The 25,007-nt window shown below is 43.0% G+C and overlaps 1 protein-coding gene across 1 annotated transcript in view; it reads left to right on the top strand.

Moving 5' to 3' along the window:
• LOC126184360 (uncharacterized) overlaps positions 1–23,942 on the top strand; it is a 48,213-nt gene extending 24,271 nt beyond the window's left edge. The window contains exon 3 of the mRNA XM_049926740.1: positions 23,607–23,942. Within this exon, the coding sequence (XP_049782697.1) occupies positions 23,607–23,776 (170 nt within the window). The 3' untranslated portion in view covers positions 23,777–23,942. The remainder of the gene's footprint in view (positions 1–23,606) is intronic.
• Positions 23,943–25,007: the final 1,065 nt, after the last annotated feature.

The following is a 25,007-nucleotide window of genomic DNA, read 5'->3' as shown; positions in this document are numbered from 1 at the left end:
TCTGAATACACCCCACTTATATTTCTGAATACACCCCACTTCTGGCGTATTTGGTGTCCCTGCCATTCCTTTCCTATCGCGGTAAGAGACGCGAACTTATTTTCTTTGATTAGCGGTCAGCTAAATTTCTTTTCCACAGAATAGTGAACTGAAGTACACAACTGATCAGCTATAGTGCACTAATTTAAATTTCCTTGCAACCTGTGGATCTTGTCCACAGGTACATTACTTGTTGCTTGTATGATTTTTTGTGCTACTAGTAAACAGGGCAAGAGTGTATTCAGCACACGGAACGTCATAATGCCAGGCGAGTTGAATGTGTGGTGTTAATAAGAATTAGGAGCCAATACGAGGCGGATGGAAGAAAGGGATGCAGTATCGTTGGTGCATGCAGAGGCAGAAGGGGCCATTGAGGAAAGCGAAATGCATTTGGAAATGAAAATTTCAGGGGGAAGAGAATGAATCAATGCAAGATACCCTATTGGATACACCAGCAGAGCAATTAGCCCCAGCAGACGTAAGTCAGCAGGAAATGACTGATGAGACTGACAGGCCGCAAAGAATGCGACAGCGCAAGTCCATCAGCCAGCAAAGGTGCCCACACCGGTGGTAGGTGCAACGTTTGGCTTAGAGAAAATAATGAGTATGCTATACAATCACTCATGGATAGAGCTGAAGAAAGAGAGGGAAAGAAGAAAGATGGGGAAAAGGCGATTAAGAAGTACCAGGAGGAACATTGAAAGAAATTGGAGGAGAAATACAAGGCCATAGCCAGGGTCGGATTATCAGTTAGGCAGCGTAGGCAACTTCCTGGGAGCCCCACATCGGTTGTTCTTTTATATGACATCGTCATATTTCAGTAAATTCCAGAACGCATTTCAAATTATTATCGAATAACAACAAATTTTATAGTGGTGAGCTTAACCAGAGGACGGCACGTCAAGAGCAGCTTTTTTAATGCAATGTGCTTCAAAAACTCTGCATTGTGAGTGCACACTTACTGGTACAGGTATTAATTTATTCTATGACCACGTCACTTTCATAAGGTTGGTGGAATTAGTTCATATAACAAAGAGCATTTGGGGAGTCCCCAATTCGTTGGATTCATATTTTGTGTCAGAAACAAAAGTTTCAAAACGCGTTCAGCACGCTGCAACTGTGATTTGCAAGTTTTGCGACTGTCAATTAGATTTCAAAAGCTTTACTGTGGCTTGTGTTTACAGACTTATGAATTAGGATAAGAGTGCTATGTTTTTATAAGGACTGCAAGTGTTTCGAGAAAATTGGGCCCGCGGTTAGAGCTGCCATAGAGGGAAGGTGATAAGCACCAATCCAGACACATGCATGGTGCAGTTATTTTTAGCCAGGAGGGAAAAAATAGACTGTCCAAGGGACATCGTGGAGCCCAAATTGAGCTCGCAATGGGTCAGGATGCATTGGATCTTCTCCACCTACGAAAAATTAATAGTAGTAGCAAGTTGTTTTGAGCAAGGAGTATTTGCCAAAGCGAAACGTATAGAGCTCGAGGGGAGCGGAATTTTAATCAGTGGAACCAACTGTAACATAATAGTACTAACCTTCCATCTTCCAGCATCAATTCCAGGAGACAAGCAATTGAATGTTACACAGCCACAGCTGTACTGGCCAGAAGCAACTGAAGAGTTTTGCGAAGGCAGAATCTGACCTTGTTAAATCAAACTCGGGAGTCAGGTCTGTTGAGATTCTTAAACCAGTCATTTCAGAGCAAGAGGGGCCAATGTCAGCCAAGCAGCTTGTGCAGCATGTCGCTCAATATAGGGAAAAGCAACGACAAGTAACGATTGTTTTCAGCACCTCTGTGCCAAGTGCCATCGCAGCCTTAACCTTGTTGTGTGTTGTTTTCATTCTGATCAGGCAGAGACCCAATTCCAAGAGGGAACCGACAGTAGTACAAATCACCATGGACTGGATACCCTGGGCGGAAGACGGGTAGGTAAGGGGTTGAGCGAGCATTAAATGGAGTGGTCATCCAGTAAGGAATATTTACGTTGTGTGTCATGTTACGTGTTTTAAGACGCCTAGACCACATCTAAGTTTTCTCATAGAAGTTGTAAATACTTAATATTTACGTGCTGACCCAAACAAGTTTAAGATTAGAGGTCGACGCAGGGGCCGGGTCTTTCTGAAGGGGGGGGGGGGGGGGTAATGTAGCGGCACCACCATTTAAGATGGGAAAAGGTTAGCTTCGGTGCAATATTTTGGGGTGCAAAAGTTACAGCCAGGTGTGGTCCTGTTAACAGTGAGTTACACTACCAGCGGCTGCGAAGTAGAATGGAGGCCACAGGGCCGTAGACCGGCTGAAAAGAGTAAACGCAACGGTGTGCGTGGACCAATTAGAGGCAGAAGGGGCCCACTGGCCTACCTAGGTGTTATGAGTACACGACTCGGAGCGGCGCATTAGCAAAGCATAGACGCACAGCCGCATATAAATAGGCACCGGTTCACTAACAAGGCATTCAAGTGTGACAGCTCTCCTGGACGGTGGGGCGTGTCACACCACCGGCTACACGCAGCAGCAGATAAGGCACCAATGTTCCAGTCCCCAGTGGGTCACTGGTTTGACCTTCTGAGGCCAACGCAGCACAGCCAGCCAGCGGTTCGTTACTGTGAGCAGTCTTGTTGGCTCCCAGCACACGCTGCAGGCATCTCGAGGCGAGGGCCACAGATTCAGACGCCTGATCACGAGCGCCTGTTGGCGCCGCGACCTTAGCGACGCCGGCAAAGAAGCACACAGCAGGCCGCCCTGCGAGCGGCTCTGAGTTAACAGGGACGGAGACAGCTGAGTCGACTGCATACGTATCGTGACCCCGTCACAACTCCGCAGCTGTACAAGGCCGACACACAGCAGGGTGTTGCATGGGTTGCTGAGGCAGCCATTCCGTGCCAAGCCGTTTCACAGTCAGCGAAGTTGTGTCCTCAGCATTGTGGGACCCAGTGACGCAGACCGAGAGGAACGAGGCTCTGTAGCTGGAAATAATAAATCACTTGGGAAATTTGGACGAGTTTTAATATGGCGCATCCTGACAGTTTCCATCCTCGTCCAAACATTCCCTCTACAATATACATGTGTGTGTGTGTGTGTGTGTGTGTGTGTGTGTGTGTGTGTGTGTGTGTGTGTGTGTGTGTGTGCTATACAAATGATAGTAACTTGACTGCTACAACATTTTAACACAATCGCACTCTAAACATTTCATAAGCTTTGCTTGTACATTTTCTTGTGCAATTGATTGATTGCTGTCTATAATCCTAGTTTATTGTTTATCTGAATCAGTTTTGTTTTTGTAACTTAATTGTGGAACTGTGGTACAGGTAATGGTTAGGTGGAATGGATGTTGGCAGTATCACTGAAGCAGTCTTTTTATGTTTATACTTCTCATCACAACATCTTCAAGAAAGAGTTAATGAGGAATTTGTAATTGCATGAATGAGTAATTTTTGCAGTGTCACAACAATTTATCAATCTCTATTCCTTCCCTTTTTGAATATTCTTCTCATTTTTTTGGTTGCCAGGTTCAGGAAAATTGTTTGAGAAAGGTCTCATCATAATTCTTGGTGAAACCTCTCAGGGCAACAATTTTAAAAACGAGTGATGTCAGACATCAGCCTGTACTAGGCCGCCCTGCCACATTTTTATTTTTATTTAAATAGTAATAGGCAATTGTCTCGCCTATTACCGTCATTCTCTCTTTCGCTTCAGACAATATTTGATTCCCCTGATCAAATTGTTTCCGTGCTTAACTACATGAGTGGTTAAGGACAGCAATGCACTTTATTTCAGCACAGTTCTGAAAAAAAAATGTTCAAATGTGTGTGAAATCTTATGGGACTTAACTGCTAAGGTCATCAGTCCCTAAGCTTACACACTACTTAACCTAAATTATCCTAAGGACAAACACACACACACCCGAACATCCGCCGGGAACAGCCGCACAGTCCATGACTGCCACAGTTCTTATTATGGGGAAACCCATTGTTACTTGAGTTTACACAACCTTCAGTATCTTGTTGCCTTCGGCTCGCAGGACCTTCCAAATTTTGGGGAAGAAACAACCTTCCCATGTAACAAGCTCGCTAACGGCAATTCAGAAACAATGTTTGCTGTTTTTGCGAGAGTAAACACGAGTGCGGTTCGGCCAGAGTAATCTTGGGCTCTGGTAGGATAAAAGTGTCCGTTGGACGGGTGCCTCGGCGTCCTGTTCACACAATACAGAACGTACAGCTCCGGAACATGGAGAGGCGGAAACCTCTTGCGTTCCTAACCTGCCACGGGGGTCTAGGCGACCATTTGCTGAAATTACGTTTTCGTCCTGTTGCTGGACAGCCCTCCAAAATGCTGATATGTTGTCACAGCTGCGCCTGAGAAAATTTCGGCTTCAGTTTCCCTGGGAAGAATAGACCAAATATACCTAAATTCACAGAATGTCAAAATACTTGCCTTGACATGAGAGCGTGGTTTTGCACCTTACCCTGGTGCAAAAGCACATTTCTCATTGTCTTTCTCGTAGCTAAATTGTTGATGCCTCGATTCCAATCCCTTCATTGGAGTGACATTAGGTTTTTTCTGTTATTGTCCAAACAAAGTGCGCCGAACGGAGATACAGAGGCTTGAAGGGAAGCGAGGGGTATTTTTCTGACCGTACGAACTCCTGAAGACTACACTCCAGGCGGTACTCTCAGGACCACTGCGACGATAATAAGCATATTTGGACTTCGGCCTTATGCTAGGTCGCTGTAGTTTGATATAGCAGTTTACAGGACTTCGATAAATTTCTCAAGATTGTTTGTGAGAAGATGACTGCATCCTGCAGCCACGGCCACATCATCTTGCCCTTTGCCAGTCAGCACTAGTGCTCGAAGAGGAAAAGCATATGCTGACATCCCACAGATTCATTGCAGACACTGTGGCGAAACGAGCGCTGTATCATTTGAGAGATACAGAGGCGAGCGAGTGTGCCGGGACTTAGTCACAGTTCACTGCTAATACCGCCACGTCATCATAACGCGCCTGTTTGTAGCATACAAGTATTGCACCATAAAATGAAATTAAAAATTAAAGCTGCTTTTCCAAAATTTGTGAAAAATGCTTCAGTATGTTAATGTTTAAATTGTTAAATCTCAGAGTGATCAGATGAATATCTTTCTCTCAATACATCGTTTTAAGAAAAAAAAGAAGCGGTGCTAAATCATAAAGCTAGAAAACTAAAAATTTGTCAGAATGGGCAAATGTATGTAAAACTTACTGTTACAAGTCTCAACTTGACTGGAATAATATTTTAGTCAGAATCCACGTTTTTTACGAAAAATAAGTGGCGCTAAATAATAAAGCTAGAACGCCAAATATTCGTGTGAAGCCTCGGTTCGATATAAAAACCTCAACTATGAGACCCCATTAAGCTACCTCTCATAGTTTTCAAGTAATTTACGGAAAACTAGATCTGGAACAAAAACGTCCTTATTCGTAGTAGATTGAGTACCATATATATTAGTGATAGAAATTTTTGATTACAGTACCTGATGAAACCCATTAAATAATAGAGCTATAACAAGTTTCAAGACTTTGATGTAAATAACAATGAATACAAGGTCTCTTAAAGTTGTAGTTCAGAGGTCATGTTTGACTGTTAGTTCCGTTCTAAAACTTCTAGATGGCTAAGTTTAAATGCAGGCGAGCTCAATCGTTTTCTGTGATTATAGCCAACTTGGTTCGATTCATACAAAAATTACCGCGCGACCGCTACGGTCGCAGGTTCGAATCCTGCCTCGGGCATGGATGTGTGTGATGTCCTTAGGTTAGTTAGGTTTAAGTTCTAGGGGACTGATGACCTCAGATGATAAGTCCCATAGTACTTACAGCCATTTTGAACCATACAAAAATTATAAAGATTCTAAATTAATACACAACAGTGTTACAAACTGATGTGTGTCCGAGAAAGCGGCCATTTAGATGCTGCTACCTGGGGACAGACGGCAGATGTTTCCTTCGGCCGTCCGCTGCGTCCGGCTTCGCTTCACTTCGGACCTGCCTACGATAGGGTTCCGGTCAAACGCCGGCTTATGCGTTGCCTTGGGTGACGTCACAGCTGCAGATTCCTCGACTTGCGCCAAAGGGTGGTGGGGTTTCGGGTTCCGCTGGATAGGTCAGGAGTCCACTACACGCAACAAGCGGCTACACGGGTAGCAGGGGTTGTGTGGCGTGGGCTGGGCGGTTTTTTAGGTTAGATGGCATCGGGCAAGTACAGAAAGGGCAACAGCCTCAACGGGTGCGGGGCAAAGTCAGGACATGCGGGGACCAAGCAGCAATCGGTATTGTAATTGTAAACTGTCGAAGCTGCGTTGGTAAAGTACCGGAACTTCAAGCGCTGATAGAAAGCACCGAAGATGAAATCGTTATAGGTACAGAAAGCTGGCTGAAGCCAGAGATAAATTCTGCCGAAATTTTTACAAAGGTACAGACGGTGTTTAGAAAGGATAGATTGCATGCAACCGGTGGTGGAGTGTTCGTCGCTGTTAGTAGTAGTTTATCCTGTAGTGAAGTAGAAGTGGATAGTTCCTGTGAATTATTATGGGTGGAGGTTACACTCAACAACCGAGCTAGGTTAATAATTGGCTCATTTTACCGACCCCCCGACTCAGCAGCATTAGTGGCAGAACAACTGAGAGAAAATTTGAAATACATTTCACATAAATTTTCTCAGCATGTTATAGTCTTAGGTGGAGATTTCAATTTACCAGATATAAACTGGGACACTCAGATGTTTAGGACGGGTGGTAGGGACAGAGCATCGAGTGACATTATACTGAGTGCACTATCCGAAAATTACCTCGAGCAATTAAACAGAGAACCGACTCGTGGAGATAACATCTTGGACCTACTGATAACAAACAGACCCGAACTTTTCGACTCTGTATGTGCAGAACAGGGAATCAGTGATCATAAGGCCGTTGCAGCATCCCTGAATATGGAAGTTAATAGGAATATAAAAAAAGGGAGGAAGGTTTATCTGTTTAGCAAGAGTAATAGAAGGCAGATTTCAGACTACCTAACAGATCAAAACGAAAATTTCTGTTCCGACACTGACAATGTTGAGTGTTTATGGAAAAAGTTCAAGGCAATCGTAAAATGCGTTTTAGACAGGTACGTGCCGAGTAAAACTGTGAGGGACGGGAAAAACCCACCGTGGTACAACAACAAAGTTAGGAAACTACTGCGAAAGCAAAGACAGCTTCACTCCAAGTTTAAACGCAGCCAAAACCTCTCAGACAAACAGAAGCTAAACGATGTCAAAGTTAGCGTAAGGAGGGCTATGCGTGGAGCGTTCAGTGAATTCGAAAGTAAAATACTAGGTACCGACTTGACAGAAAATCCTAGGAAGTTCTGGTCTTACGTTAAATCAGTAAGTGGCTCGAAACAGCATGTCCAGACACTCCGGGATGATGGTGGCATTGAAACAGAGGATGACAAGCGTAAAGCTGAAATACTAAACACCTTTTTCCAAAGCTGTTTCACAGAGGAAGACCGCACTGCAGTTCCTTCTCTAAATCCTCGCACAAACGAAAAAATGGCTGACATCAAAATAAGTGTCCAAGGAATAGAAAAGCAACTGGAATCCCTCAACAGAGGAAAGTCCACTGGACCTGACGGGATACGAATTCGATTCTACACAGAGTACGTGAAAGAACTTGCCCCCTTCTAACAGCCGTGTACCGCAAGTCTCTAGAGGAACGGAAGATTCCAAATGATTGGAAAAGAGCACAGGTAGCCCAGTCTTCAAGAAGGGTCGTCGAGCAGATGTGCAAAACTATAGACCTATATCTCTGACTTCGATCTGTTACAGAATTTTAGAACATGTTTTTTGCTCGAGTATCATGTCGTTTTTGGAAACCCAGAATCTACTCTGTAGGAATCAACATGGATTCCGGAAGCAGCGATCGTGTGAGACCCAACTCGCTTTATTTGTTCATGAGACCCAGAAAATATTAGATACAGGCTCCCAGGTAGATGCTATTTTTCTTGACTTCCGGAAGGCGTTCGATACAGTTCCGCACTGTCGCCTGATAAACAAAGTAAGAGCCTACGGAATATCAGACCAGCTGTGTGGCTGGATTGAAGAGTTTTTAGAAAAAGAACACAGCATGTTGTTACCAACGGAGAGACGTCTACAGACGTTAAAGTAACCTCTGGCGTGCCACAGGGGAGTGTTATGGGACCATTGCTTTTCACAATATATATAAATGACCTAGTAGATAGTGTCGGAAGTTCCATGCGGCTTTTCGCGGATGATGCTGTAGTATACAGAGAAGTTGCAGCATTAGAAAATTGTAGCGAAATGCAGGAAGATCTGCAGCGGATAGGCACTTGGTGCAGGGAGTGGCAACTGACCCTTAACATAGACAAATGTAATGTATTGCGAATACATAGAAAGAAGGATCCTTTATTGTATGATTATATGATAGCGGAACAAACACTGGTAGCAGTTACTTCTGTAAAATATCTGGGAGTATGCGTGCGGAACGATTTGAAGTGGAATGATCATATAAAATTAATTGTTGGTAAGGCGGGTACCAGGTTGAGATTCATTGGGAGAGTCCTTAGAAAATGTAGTCCATCAACAAAGGAGGTGGCTTACAAAACACTCGTCCGACCTATACTTGAGTATTGCTCATCAGTGTGGGATCCGTACTAGATCGGGTTGACGGAGGAGATGTTTAACAAACTCAAGTGGCAGACTCTGCAAGAGAGGCGCTCTGCATCGCGGTGTAGCTTGCTCGCCAGGTTTCGAGAGGGTGCGTTTCTGGATGAGGTATCGAATATATTGCTTCCCCCTACTTATACCTCCCGAGGAGATCACGAATGTAAAATTAGAGAGATTAGAGCGCGCACAGAGGCTTTCAGACAGTCGTTCTTCCCGCGAACCATACGCGACTGGAACAGGAAAGGGAGGTAATGACAGTGGCACGTAAAGTGCCCTCCGCCACACACCATTGGGTGGCTTGCAGAGTATAAATGTAGATGTAGATGTAGATGCTGCGGCTGAACGTAAGTTTTTGGCACAAATAGGAAGTGAACTCGCGAGGATTGTACAGCATCCTGGATCACTTATATATTCGCGGAAGTAACTGTCTGTCTGCCGCCCGTAATGATACTAAAACCGCGTGGCAAGTGGTGACATTATTTTTCACTTATGTGGCGAGCAATTAACTTAGGTTACTAGAGGTTTCAGGTGCGACTGAGTCAGCCGGCCCACTCTCACCTCAGTGTGGGTGGCGGACTGTGTCGAGGTCTCGAGCCTCAAGGCGAAGGCTGCATGGGGGACACGGGCTCCTGCCAAATCCCATGCACTTTGCTAATAGATAATAGATTCAGTGTGCTATCTGATGCTGGGGGGGGGGGGGGGGGAGGCTCAGCCGGATCAGAATGCGTCTTCTGCCAGGGTAGTGGCCGCTCCTTCAGGAAGGTCCAGACAAGCATGTGGGGGTGGGGGTTTGTTAGTGATTGGAAGCTCCAATGTTAGGCGGGTCATGGAGCCCCTCAGGAACATAGCGGCTAGGGCGGGGAAGAAGTCCAACGTTCACTCGATGTGCTTGCCAGCGGGCCTTGCCCGCGAAGTGGAAGAGGCTCTTCCAGTGGTTATCGAGTGTGCGGGGTGCAGCCAGTTGCAGATTGTTGCGTATGTCGGCACCAACGATGCCTTTCTTCGGGGTTCCTAGGAAATCCTTGGGTCCTTCCGACTGCTAGCTAAATTGGTGAAGCCGGCCTCCATCTCTCGAGGCCTGGAAGCCAAGCTGACGATCTGCAGCATCGTACCCAGGGTGGACCGGGGTCCTCTGGTTTGTAGTCGAGCGGAGAATCTAAACCAGAGGCCATGTCTACTCTGTGACGAAAATGGTTGTAGATTCCTCGACCTACACTATGTGGTGGAAGGTTGTAGGACGACCCTCGATAGAACAGGTGTGTACTACACACAGGAAGCTGCTACATGGGTAGTACAGTACGTGTGGAGTGCAAATAGGGGTTTTTTAGATTAGGTTCCTCCCCACGGGAAACAGACTGTTGGTCTGAAAAATTAACAGTTCATGACACTGATGTGGGTGTGCCAACTGTAAAAATTGTTAGTTCGCCTAAACAATCATTCCAAAGGATCTAAATATGCTAAACCGCATGTTAGTAAATTGCCGCAGTGTCTGTAGCAAGATCCCAGAGTTAGTCTCCGAAATAAACAGTAGCAATGCCAATATTGTATTAGGTACCGAAAGCGGGTTGAAACCAGACATAAATAGCAGTGAAATTTTGAACTCGGATTGGACAATGTTTAGGAAGGATAGGACTGATGCTATGGGAGGTAGTGTGTTCATTGTAGTTAAAATCTGTTTAAACGCAGTTGAGATCGATACTGGGTCGGACAGTGAAATAGACTGGATAAAGCTGTCAATCAGACAAGGATTGACCATTTTATTAGGATGTTTTTATAGACCACCAGCGTCCGCAGCAACCGTCGCAGAACGTTTCAGGGAAAGTCTTGAGTACATAGGAAATAAATATCCAAATTATCCGTTAGTTATAGGTGGAGACCTTAATCTGGCATCCCTTAACTGGGAAAATTACACGTTTATCACAGGGGGCAGAAGCAAAGACTCGTTGAAGTTATTCTAGGAGCGCTCTCAACATACAATCTTGAGCAATTGGTTAGAAAACCAACTCGAGATGGGAACATATTAGATATCTTGGCGACAAACAGACCTGAGTTTTTTGAGAAAGTTAACCTAGAAGAAGGTATTGCCGACCATAACGTCGTTGTGGCTTCTATGTCAGTGGAAGGTGCAAAAAAACCAAAGAAACAGCGTAGAGTTTTCTTGTTTGGGAAAGCAAATAAAAGTGTCATTAATGAATATCTTCATAGTCAGCTCCAAGCATTCACCGCGGACACAAAGATATTGAGCATCTTTGGTCGGAATTTAAAGTTATTGTCCACCAGGTGTTAGAGAAGTATGTTGTTGTTGTGGTCTTCAGTCCTGAGACTGGTTTGATGCAGCTCTCCATGCTACTCTATCCTGTGCAAGCTTCTTCATCTCCCAGTACCTACTGCAACCTACATCCTTCTGAATCTGCTTAGTGTATTCATCTCTTGGTCTCCCCCTACGATTTTTACCCTCCACGCTGCCCTCCAATACTAAATTGGTGATCCCTTGATGCCTCAGAACATGTCCTACCAACCGATCCCTTCTTCTAGTCAAGTTGTGCCACAAACTTCTCTTCTCCCCAATCCTATTCAATACTTCCTCATTAGTTACGTGATCTACCCATCTAATCTTCAGCATTCTCCTGTAGCACCACATTTCAAAAGCTTCTATTCTCTTCTTGTCCAAACTATTTACCGTCCATGTTTCACTTCCATACATGGCTACACTCCATACAAATACTTTCAGAAATGACTTCCTGACACTTAAATCTATACTCGATGTTAACAAATTTCTCTTCTTCAGAAACGCTTTCCTTGCCATTGCCAGTCTACATTTAATATCCTCTCTACTTCGACCATCATCAGTTATTTTGCTCCCCAAATAGCAAAACTCCTTTACTACTTTAAGTGTCTCATTTCCTAATCTAATTCCCTCAGCATCACCCGACTTAATTCGACTACATTCCATTATCCTCGTTTTGCTTTTGTTGATGTTCATCTTATATCCTCCCTTCAAGACACCATCCATTCCGTTCAACTGCTCTTCCAAGTCCTTTGCTGTCTCTGACAGAATTACAATGTCATCGGCGAACCTCAAAGTTTTTATTTCTTCTCCATGGATTTTAATACTTACTCCAAATTTTTCTTTTGTTTCCTTTACTGCTTGCTCAATATACAGATTGAATAACATCGGGGAGAGGCTACAACCCTGTCTTACTCCCTTCCCAACCACTGCTTCCCTTTCATGTCCCTCGACTCCTATAACTGCCATCTGGTTTCTGTACAAATTGTATATAGCCTTTCGCTCCCTGTATTTTACCCCTGCCACCTTTAGAATTTGAAATAGAGTATTCCAGTCAACATTGTCAAAAGCTTTCTCTAAGTCTACAAATGCTAGAAACGTAGGTTTGCCTTTCCTTAATCTTTCTTCTAAGATAAGTCTTAAGGTCAGTATTGCCTCACGTGTTCCAGTATTTCTACGGAATCCAAACTGATCTTCCCCGAGGTCGGCTTCTACTAGTTTTTCCATTCGTCTGTAAAGAATTCGTGTTAGTACTTTGCAGCTGTGGCTTATTAAGCTGATTGTTCGGTAATTTTCACATCTGTCAACACCTGCTTTCTTTGGGATTGGAATTATTATATTCTTCTTGAAGTCTGAGGGTATTTCGCCTGTTTCATACATCTTGCTCACCATATGGTAGAGTTTTGTCAGGACTGGCTCTCCCAAGGCCGTCAGTAGTTCCAATGGAATGTTGTCTACTCCGGGGGCCTTGTTTCGACTCAGGTCTTTCAGTGCTCTGTCAAACTCTTCACGCAGTATCATATCGCCCATTTCATCTTCATCTACATCCTCTTCCATTTCCATAATATTGTCCTCAAGTGCATCGCCCTTGTATAGACCCTCTATATACTCCTTCCACCTTTCTGCTTTCCCTTCTTTGCTTAGAACTGGGTTTCCATCTGAGCTCTTGATGTTCATACAAGTGGTTCTCTTATCTCCAAAGGTCTCTTTAATTTTCCTGTAGGCAGTATCTATCTTACCCCTAGTGAGATAAGCCTCTACATGCTTACATTTGTCCTCTAGCCATCCCTGCTTAGCCATTTTGCACTTCCTGTCGATCTCATTTTTGAGACGTTTGTATTCTTTTTTGCCTGCTTCATTTACTGCATTTTTATATTTTCTCCTTTCATCAATTAAATTCAATATTTCTTCTTTTACCCAAGGATTTCTACTAGCCCTCGTCTTTTTACCTACTTGATCCTCTGCTGCCTTCACTACTTCATCCCTCAAAGCTACCCATTCTTCTTCTACTGTATTTCTTTCCCCCATTCCTGTCAATTGTTCCCTTATGCTCTCCCTGAAACTCTGTACAACCTCTGGTTCTTTCAGTTTATCCAGGTCCCATCTCCTTAAATTCCCACCTAGAGAAGTATATGCCCAGCAAAAATATAGGGGAGGGAAAGGATCCACTTTGTTACAACAAGCATATTAGGAAGTTTGTGAGAAAGCAGAGAAATTTGCACAGTCGTTTTAAACTTAGTCACTGCCACGCAGACAAACAGAAATTATGCGATATGAAAGCAGCTGTCAAAAGGTCAATGAAAGATTCTTTTAACGAATTTGAAAGCAATATTTTATCTGCAGATTCTAAAAATAACCAAAAAAAATTTTGGTCGTACGTAAAATCTACGAACGCAACAAATAATTCAATACCTTCCCTTGCTGACAGTACGGGTAATGTAACGGATGATGATAAACAGAAGGCCGAAATTCTAAACCTAGCTTTCAAAAACTTGTTTATGGTAGAATACTGCAGCACCATTCCCCCTTTCAATTATCGAACAAACGCAAGGATGACTGACATAGTGTTTAGTGTATCTGGGATTGGAAAACAGTTAAGATCCTTAGACGCCAGAAAGGCATCTTGCCAGACGGTATCCCTGTAAGATTATATGTTGACTATCCTACAAATACAGCACCATTCTTATCCATCATCTACCAGAGATCATTGGAACAGCGGAAAGTTCTATGGGACTGGAAGAAGGGCCAGGTCATAGCAATCTATAAAAAGGGTAGAAAATCGGATGCACATAATTACCGGCCAATTTCACTGAAATCGATTTGTTGTAGAATCATGGAACATATTTTGTGTTCAGACATAATGACCTATCTAGACTCTGAGAAGCTCATCTGCAGAAACCAGCTCGGTTTTAGGAAACAGTGGTCATGCGAGACACAGCAGGCTCTCTTTGTGCATGATATACAACAGGCTCTAGATACCGGCTCCCAGGTTTATGCTATATTTCTCGACTTTCGAAAGGCGTTCGACTCAGATCCGCACTTTCGCTTGCTCCAAAAAGTGCGCACTTACGGTCCATCCGATCACATATGCGGTTGAGTAGAAAGTTTTCTGACAGACAGAGAGCAGTATGTCGTCCTGAATGGGGTGACTTCAACTGAAACAAGCGTAACTTCAGGTGTGCCCCAGGGCAGCCTAATAGGGCCACTGCTTTTTACGATTTACATAAACGATCTGGTTGATGGTATTGACAGCGGCATTAGACTGTTTGCTGATGATGCTGCAGCCTACAGGAAAGTAATATCACACGAAAGTTGTGAACGAATCAATGAGGATTTGCAGAAAATACATGCGTGGTGTAACGACTGGCAGTTATCTCTCAATACTCCGCATAACAAGACGAAAATCCCCATTAATGTACGAGTACAAAATAAATGCCCAGTCTTTGGAAGCGGTAACATTCGTCAAGTATCTGGGTGTGACTATTCGAAATGATCTCAAATGGAATGATCAGATTACACAAGTAACGGGCAAGGCAAACTCTAGATTGTGGTTTATTGGTAGAATCCTGAAGCGATGCAGTCCTTCAGCAAAGGAAATTGCTTACAATACGTTAGTTCGTCCAGTATGAGAGTATTGTGCGTCTGTATGAGACCCTTACCAATTGGGTCTGATTCAAGTGATTGAGAAGGTCCAAAGAAGAGTGGCAAGATTCGTGACTCATAGAAAGTTTGAATTGGGACACACTTGCAGATAGACGACGCGCTAAACAGAAGGGGCTGCTCACTAAATTCCGAAATCCGAAAATCCGATCTTCGCCGAGGATGTAGAACATACATTATTACCACCAACTTTCGAACCGCGCAATGATTACCATACAAAGATAAGGGAAATTAGAGCTCGTACTGGGACGTTCAGACAATCTTTTTTCCTCCGAACGATCCGCGAGGGGAACAGAGGGGGGAGGGGGGGGGGGGAAATATGAATTTGGCGCAAATTGCGCCCGAAAGACCATTTACCGAAGAGATCGCATCTGAACTGCTAATAGTGCTGTTTATGATAGAGACATTATAATTATAATAATAATGATAATTATTATTATTATTATCAGGAATATTACTATGATGTGCATTTGAAAGTTTATCAAATATATCTATCAATTAGAACTCGAAATTTTCATTTATAATCGTAGTTACTGATCCCACTGAGTAAATAGAGAGTAGAAACAGTTCTTTCAGTGGGCAAGACAAGAATGTGGACTTGCGGAGTGGAAACTATGGTCAGTATTTTCTCCATAGCTTTCTGGCTGACCACAAAAATAATTTTCAGGCTCTCCTAGAAGACGGCGAACAATATTTCTTATTTCTTATTATTACGCCTCCGCCCCACAACACGTTAAACCCACACTCCACTGTGATCGATCGATGGCAGGAGTTTCAGCTGTTCGAGGAGGAAGGCTTTCATTCCTATATTTAGGCTTCAGCTAATTTTTTACCGTAACTTGCACTTCACACAATTTGTTTCTATACTTCTTTCTTTTCCTGTCATGTTACACTTGGGGAAACTTAGCTCCACAGTGTTATCACCTTTGAAATGATGAATAACTTCTTTGGGATCATGCTGATGTGATTATTCCCTTCTTCTTATTTCCATAATGATGCTGTGTGTTCAGGAGAAACTATGGTTGGATTAAATTGCTAGGTCAGACAGTAATAGAAAATTAATATAGCGAGTATTGTCCAGAAATACGAGGGCCGTTCAGAAAGTAACCTCCGGTTGATTTAAAAAAATACACGAAGTTAAATAAAAATATTTTAATATATACATCTTACAACTACATCTTTGCACTATTTTTCTACATAGTCTCCATAGCGATTGAGGCACTTATCGTATCTCTTCACAAGCTTTGAAATTCCTTCTGCATAAAAATCACCCGCTTGTGCCTGGAGCCAGCCTGTGACCGCATCTTTGAGCTCTTCGTCGTCATCAAACCGCTGTGACCCGAGCCATTTCTTCAAATGCATGAAGAGGTGATAATCACTTGGCGCCAGGTCTGGGCTGTAAGGTGGATGGTTGATAACGTCCCACTTGAAGGACTCAAGAAGGGCCGTTGTTCTGCGAGCAGAGTGAGGACGGGCGTTATCGTGCAAAAAAACGATACCGGAAGTCAGCATACCACGGCGTTTGTTCTGTATAGCCCGTCGTAACTTTTTTATTGTTTCACAGTACACGTCTTGATTAATGGTCGTACCACGTTCCATGAATTCAACCAACAACACCTCTTTGGCATCCCAAAACACCGTTGCCATCAGTTTTCTGGCAGAAAAATCTTGCGAGGCTTTTCTTGGTTTGGTAGGCGAATTTGAATGTGCCCACATCTTTGATTGTTCTTTTGTCTCAGGGTTCACGTACTTAATCCAGGTTTCGTCACCGGTCACGATTCTGTTTAACAATGGTTCTCCTTCGTCCTCATAACGTGACAGAAAGTCTAATGCAGAGGCCATTCTTTGAGTTTTGTGGTGGTCGGTAAGAATTTTGGGCACCCATCGTGCACAGAACTTACGGTAACCCAATCTTGCTGTCACTATTTCGTACAAGAGAGTCTTAGAAATCTGTGGAAAACCAGTAGACAACTCCGACATTGAGAAACGTCGATTTTCACGAACTTTTGCATCAACTGTCTGAACGAGTTCGTCAGTCACCAATGATGGTCTACCACTCCTCTCTTCATCATGAACGTTTTCTCGTCCACTTTTAAATAAACGTACCCATTCACGGACAACTCCTTCACTCATAACTCTTGGTCCGTACACGGCACAAAGCTCACGATGAATAGCTGCTGCAGAATAACCTTTGGCTGTAAAAAATCTTATGACAGCACGCACTTCACATTTGGCGGGGTTTTCTATTGCAGCACACATTTCAAACTGCCACAAAAACTAAACTAGCGCAGGTACGACGTTCACTCGACCACGGCTTGATGCCGACTGACCTGTTGAGTGCGTGAACGCACAGATGGCGTCGCTACTCCCCCCACAACCCGCACTATGACTTTCTGAACCGCCCTCGTATGTCGGTGGTCCTAGTTTGCCTTTCTGAATAATTTGGTCTTTGGTTTGTCTTATATTGTGAATGTCTAAAAAATATGTTTGTTATACATGGTGGGGCAAATAAAAGTGCCCTGGAGTTCCAAGGTACAAATAAACACAGTAGGGGAAAGGAAATACAATACCGGTACTAGCCTGACTATGGCAGATGTTAAAACTGACCACCATTCATCTCTTGACACTTTTGGGCCCTGGTCAGCAAGTTGCTGATGGTGGATAGAAGCTGGACTGCTGCAATCTCACCTGAAACGTTCTGCTACAGTTCTTGAAGACAGTGAGAGTTGTTGGTAGTCGATACAGGCAGAGTGTCACCACCAATCACTTGGAACTGGCCTGAAATCTCGAACTGGCTTCCATAGTTTACCACCAAAACCACGCCACACTACAGACAACAGTCTGGTATAGAGCCAGTGTCAATTGTGACAGTGAGTGGCAGTCTTTGAAGTTTAGTGAACAACATCTTCTGTTCATGGCAATTACTCGTAGATCAGCACCAACATGTCTATAGACGCCCTTGTCAAGGGCCACAGGGAGCAGTGATTCCTCAAGTATTGGTATCATGGTGTGGGAAGCGATTGGATATGACAGTAAGAGTAAAGTGATAGTTGCTGAAGGGAGACTGACAGCTCCATAATAGGTGACAAAATGGTAAATCGTGTTATCACACTTCATATTCGAGCAAAATAATGCAGGGTCCATACTACAGTTCACACCACAGACACTTTGAGGAGCAATGTATGGAGTCTTGACTGGGCTGTCCAGTTCAGTAATTTTTCACCCATAGAGCATGTGTATAAATGGGAATATCTATAATTTCATACCAGCCTTCAGCCATAAATCTTCATGGACTGACACAGCATATATTTCTGGCCTGTCAAGAAATTCCTCAAGATTACATTTGTATGCTGTTTGCTTCCATACCACAGTGAATACAAGTGTGTTTGTGGGTATCACGACTCATATTGATGTTGATAATGGATATTATTCTCTAATGGAATGAAAGCCTAATAATTTAATACCTGTTATATGATGAATGTTTATTGTTGTAGTGGTTCAAATGGCTCTGAGCACTATGGGACTTAACATCTGTGGTCATCAGTCCCCTAGAACTTAGAACTACTTAAACCTAACTAACCTAAGGACATCACACACATCCATGCCCGAGGCAGGATTCGAACCTGCGACCGTAGCAGTCGCGCGGTTCCGGACTGAGCGCCTAGAACCGCTAGACCACCGCGGCCGGCATTGTTGTAGTCGCTTCACGCCCATGCACTAGGAGAAATGGCGTAAATCCTGTGGTGTCTTGTTTGCAGTGTTGTAGGCAAACGTCACGAAAGGTAGTCTCTCATTCCAGTTGCTCTACTCAACATTGACGAACATTGATAGTATGTCGGCCAAGGTCTTATTAAGGCGTTCAGTAAGCCCATTAGTTTGCGGATGGTAGGCAGTTGTCATGTGATGAGTAATGTTGCACCGACGGTTAATCTGTCACAAGTTTCGATTGAAAAACTTTACCTCAATCCGCAGTTAACGACCTCGGGGCACCGTGTTTTAATACAATGTCTTCCACGATGAATTTGGCTACCTCGACTCCTTCGGCTGTTTTCACGGCTTTTGGAATGGCATAGCGTGTCAGATAATCAGTGCAAACAATAATCCATCTATTGCCACTAGCAGACGTTGGAAATCGTCTGAGGAGGTCAATCCCAACACGCTGGACAGGCGTTTCGGGTGATGGAATTGGTATGGGTCGGCCAGGTGGTTTCTGAGGAACTGCCTTCCTATTCTGTCACTCTCGACATTGCGATACATAGTGATGGATACTCCAAAATACACCTGGCCAGAAAAATCTCTTGCGGATCCTATCATATGTCTTAACAAATCCTAAATGTTCAACTTCAGGTTAGTCATGGAATTTCTGTAGAACATCTAAGCGCATATGTTTAGGAATCACTGGTAGCCACCTCTTTCCAAACGAATCAAAGTTTCTCTTGCAAAGTAATCCATTAACTACCTTAAATTGTCCTTTCACATCCTCTGACCGATTTAAGACAAGCATAATTTGATATATCTTGGCATCCTTCTTCTGCTCAGCAGAGAGATCCTGGTATGCAGCGAGACAGTCACTACCTTCATCAAAGTCTTGATGGTCTTGCACAGTGTTTCTTCAGAGACAATCAGCACCTTGGTGTTTTCTTCCACTTCTGTACACTATGGTAATGTCATACTCTTGAAGACGTAGTGCCCACCTGGCGATTCGTCCTGTTGGATCCTTAAGACCTGTCAACCAACAAAGTGAATGATGGTCTGTAACAACTGTGAATGGCCTTCGATAGAGTTCAAATGGCTCCAAGCACTATGGGACTTAACATCTGAGGTCATCAGTCTCACAGACTTAGAACTACTTAAACCTAACTAACCTAAGGACATCACACACATCCATGCCCGAGGCAGGATTCGAACCTGCGACCATAGCAGCCGCGTGGTTCCGGACTGAAGCGCCTAGAACCGCTAGACCACAGAGGCCGGCGCCTTTCATAGAGATACTGTCGAAATTTGCACATGGCCCAGATCACATCAAGACATTTTCTTTCTGCAGTTGAGTAGTTTCTCTTGGCTTTTATGAGTGTCCTAGAAGCATAGGCTATATAACCTTCTCTTTTCCATCCGGAATTTGCATCAGAACAGCACCGATCCCATACTCACTGGTATCTGTGTGTAGTTCTGTAGGTGCTCTCTTATCATACACACCAAGTACAGGGTCAGTCGTCAGAGCTTTTCACAGCACACCGAAAGAATCTGGTTGAGCACCACCCCAGATAAATTTAGCATTGGTTTATAACAACTCATGGAGTGGCCTGGCTTTGATACAAAAATCTTTGATAAAACTACGGTAATAAGAACATAATCCGAGGAAGCTTGTCACATCTCTAATACTTTTCGGAATAGGATTAGATTAGATTAGTTTTTCGTTCTATAGATCCGTTCTGAGGAGATCCTCGTTAATGTGGAACATCTCAATTTTTTTAAGCTGAAATAACAATACAAATAGTATGAATATACACAATACATCATTTGTTTCTATTAAAAAATTCGTCAGTGGAGTAGAAGGAGTTGGCCACTAGTAAGTCTTTCAGGCTCCTTTTAAACTGATCTTTATTTGTAACTAAATTTTTTATGTTTGCAGGCAAATTATTGAAGATGTGTGTTCCTGAGTAGTGGACCCCTTTTTGAACTAAAGTAAGTGCTTTTAAGTCCTTGTGCAGATCAATTTTGTTCCTGTATTGTATGTATGAACTGAGCTGTTTGTTGGAAAAAAAGAGATATTATTTAGGACAAATTTCATTAAGGAGTAAATACACTGAGAGGCAGTAGTTAGTATACCCAGTTCTTTGAAGAGGTTTCTACAGGACGTCTGTGAATTTACTCCACAAATTATACGTATTACATGCTTTTGGACTCTGAAAACTTCTGTTTGACTTGAAGAGTTACGCCAAAATATTACACCATATGATATTATGGAATGAAAGTAGGCAAAGTATGCAAGCTTTTTCATTTTTATGTCCCTATTTCAGGTAACACTCGAATTTCAAATGCAGATGTATTTCTGCATTTCTGTGGTGTGCTCCTCCCAACTGAATTAATCATCAAGTTGTAATCCCAGGAATTTAAGACTGTCAACCTCTTCTATCTGCTCTTGTTCATACTTTATGCATATGCTGGGTGGAAACCTCTTACAGGTTCTGAATTGTATATAGTGAGTCTTTTCGAAGTTTAATGTCAGTGAGTTGGCTTTAAACCATTTATTAATATCCATGAAAATATCATTAGCAGATCTTTCTAGAACTACACTCGACATACTATTTATTGCAATACTTGTGTCATCTGCAAACAAAACGAACTCTGCTTCTGGCAGTGTAACTGATGGAGATCATTAATGTACACAAGAAAAAGCAACGGCCCTAAGATGGATCCTTGTGGGACACCACATGTAATTTCTTCCCATTCTGATGATGAATGACGACTTAATCCACTAGTCTCTTGCACTGACACCCTTTGTTTCCTGTTAGTGAAGTATGACTTGAACCATTTCATAGCACTGCCCGTGGCACCATAGAATTCTAATTTATTTAAAAGGATGTTGTTGGTCACACAGTCAAATGTCTTTGACAAATCACAGAAAATACCTGCTGCTTGTAATTTGTTATTTAATGAATTAAGTACATTTTCACTGTAGGTGTAAATAGCCTTCTCGATATCAGAACCCTTCAGAAATCCAAACTGTGTTCTTGATAATATGTTATTTGTGGTCATATGGTTGAGAAGCTGCCTGTACATTACTTTTTCTAAAATTTTTGAGAATGCTGGCAAAAGTGAAATCGTTCTGTAGTTTGATGGTATCTCTTTATCCCCTTTCTTGAATAGAGGCTTAACATCTGCATATTTTAGCCAGTCAGGAAATGTCCCAGTTATAATTGACTGGTTACACAAGTAACTTAGAGTTGCACTAAACTCACAAGAACATGCCTTAATTAACTTTGTTGATATTTCATCATAAACACTAGAATGCTTTGTTTTTAAAGATTTTATTATGGAAGTTATTTCTTTTGGTGAAGTGAGTGACATATTCATGTACCTGAAGCTATCTGTAAAGGCTAGTTTCAGATATTCAAGGGCATTATTTACTGTTCCTGACAATCCCATTCTTTCAGTAACAGATATAAAGTACTTGTTAAATAGATTTGCCACACAATGCCCATCGGTTTGATTGTTAAGATTTACCAAAGCATTCAGATTTTAGCATTCAGGTCTTTGTTACAAAACTTGTTGATTTCACTTTAACTGTAAATCCTAAACTGTTATAGATATGATCAATATTGTAGTTTTATTGGGCTCACCATGAAAATTTATGAAGGATGGTAGATTAAAATTACTGTGGCTTCATTGCCTGAAGTACTACAGAATTAAATAGTTTTCATAAATGTTTCCCTTTATGGCCGATCTTAGGTCCGCCATATTTAATACTGATAACTCTCCCTGGCCACAAACAGCTTCTATGGGGTTTCCCTATGACATAGGTTCCATCTGTCTCACTTGCACACTACAGTGCCTAGGCCTCATTCACCACAATAGATGCCTGTGAATTTCCCCATCTCGTGGTGAATCTGTGCTCCTTGTGATACACGATCCTGGATGACAGGGTTCATTTCACAATTCCTGAAGACTGTCTCTTTTGACCATATACTTTAATGAGAGCGAAATGCTCATTAACTCACAGGACACACTTTCACATCTTCCAATTGGCCCTAATATAGACTTTGACACCTCTGCTGCATCTTGTTGTCACATTGATGTTCAGGTCTCTGAATTGCTTCAATCCTTTCCTCTGAACTGTAGGAAAATTGCACAGGCCATGGAAGCTGATTCCGATCTGAGCATTTTGCTGAGTTACATTCGCACATTTTGTCCTTGCTCATTGCATAGCAAAAACAACTCTGTAGTGTGCTGATAGTTTGCACATTGGCATAGCCTCACTATATAGCATGGTGTGATATGTGTTCAAAATAACAGTAGACAGTCACGTGTGTTGATCCCCAAAAAGAAGTGTTGCAGTTACTTCACCAAGGACATTGGGGGTTGTTCGTACGAAACAGTTAGCACATTGACACTATACATGGCAGTGTATGAACACCCAAATAGATCAAATGACATCACACTGTCAGGCATGTGCAGAAAATCAGTCTGTTCCACCACACAAATTCTCTGCTTGGCCTAAGGTACAATAACAATGGCAACATGTCCACATAGACCTTGGTACTTTTTGGAACATTCATTGGTTGATTGTCGTAGACACTTATAGCACCTTTCCTTTTGCTGTACCAATGAACAGAACAGCATCATGTAGCACAGTTCAGGCACTGTAATCAATTTTTTGCCTCGAAGGTTTGTCTGAAGTCATAGTGTAGGACAACAGCCCTCAGTTCATGTCAACTGCATTTGAAACATTCTGTGAATGCAATGGCATACAGCATTTAACTAGTGCACCATTCCATCCACAGTCAAATGGTGAAGTGGAACGTTTTGTCAGAACCTTCAAGCAGCAGATGGCCAAACTTTGCACCACACACAGCAGGAATCAAGCATTGCAACCGGTTCCTACCTCCTATCGTTTACATCCATGAGATGGATCATAGCGGGCAGAATTGCTTCATGGCCACCGCCATTAGACACTGCTCCTCCTGCTCAACCCTCCTTAGCATCTGGTGCCAAAGGAAGGCTGCAAGTATCTCACTTCATGCCACATGATATTGTGTTTTCCAGGATTTTTAGTGGCAGCAGACGGTGGCCGTGAGGCGAGATCCTTCATCGACTAGGCGTATGCATGTATCTCATTTCAGGCCCGGACGGATTGCAGTGCCAACATCACAATCAAATTCGCCACTGTCATGTGCATGGTGATCCTTTTGTATCTCTTCCCCCAGATTCATGGACCCAGGGGACAGCACAGCCACAGCAGCTGTCAGAGGGTGTCAACACAATGCCGCGGGACAACCCCGTGGAGATGGAGCCTTCACCTCCTCTGTCTCTTCTTGTCCTACTGAAGGAGCTGGACCTGCCCATGCTGCAGCAGCTGATACCTTCTACATCATGATATGGGCCTCAGTTGGTGGACACATACCCTTTTGGGCATTTTCTGGGGGACATTTCGATCAGAGCAAAGGTCAGATGGGGGAGCGACCAGAAGTCTGACTCCCCTCCAGCCACAGCTTCTGGTCCATCAGAGCATCGATGCTCTTGGCTCCCTGCCCCACCCCCCCTCCCCCACTGTCATGCTCCATATATGACGATAGTCCATTGCTTTGAGGGGGAGGAATGTTACAGCATAAAGTCAAGTGCCAGCACGTCAGTTGGGAATGAAAGAGAAGAGAAGGCTGTGAGGAGAGGTCAGCCAATCATCACACACTGATCGACCTCCCTTCCAGGACAACAATGGGACAGCACCAGCCCCTATGTGAAGGCAATGTATGTGCTGCACCCAACTCATGGAGGCCACTTGGATCGCAGCATCTATGTTAGGCACTTCAATAGCATTTCAGGAAAGACTTTTGTCGGTTAGAGATCTGCAGTCACTCCAAAGACTGATTATTTCATATGTCACCCTTTGCTTGTGACACATCTGTATAATTGCCAAAGTTAAGTATCTGTAATTGTCTTTTTGTAATGAAACTCATTAATACAAGCTGTTTGATTGTTCAGCAAACTGAGTATGCATGATTCCTAGACACAACATATGGAGACATTACAATCTAATATGGGGGCACAACAATCTAGTATGGAGAAAAATTTAAAGAATATGAGAACAGAAATGGACAAAATTTTGAATGTTGTTGGTCTGGTTAACTGTAAAGTTGATTCAGCTGAGAATTATTGGGAAAGAGATTAAAAAGATACAGGATGAGTCAGGCGATTAGTGTAAATGGATGTGTGCAAAGGCAAACTACACTTGAGGAAGAGATGAGTAAAGGTTTCAGTAGCAAATGTAGGAAAATTATAGTGTGTCAGAAAGAGATTCTACATAATAAACTAATTCTGAGACAAGAGTTAGGAATCATGCAGTACAGCATGACAGCAAATTAAAAGTGTATGTGAAGAGCTAAGTACCATAGCAACCGGACAGGCCACTATGATAGTTAATATACCTTGGTGTGGACCAAGAGCTGTTAAATGCTTTGCAAATGACAGAAAATATCATCTGGTAAATTTTCTTGTTGCTTGTGGGGATAGCCTTAATGTCTGATGATGTGAAAATTAAATATGTAAGAAGGAAGATGAAAAATGATGCACAAGCTTGGACAGTTTTAATAAGTAATTCATTCACCAGT

This window comes from Schistocerca cancellata, chromosome 4 (assembly GCF_023864275.1).
Source record: "Schistocerca cancellata isolate TAMUIC-IGC-003103 chromosome 4, iqSchCanc2.1, whole genome shotgun sequence".
In the NCBI taxonomy this organism is placed as follows: Eukaryota; Metazoa; Arthropoda; class Insecta; order Orthoptera; family Acrididae; genus Schistocerca; species Schistocerca cancellata.
This window is presented reverse-complemented; position numbering and strand designations above follow the sequence as displayed.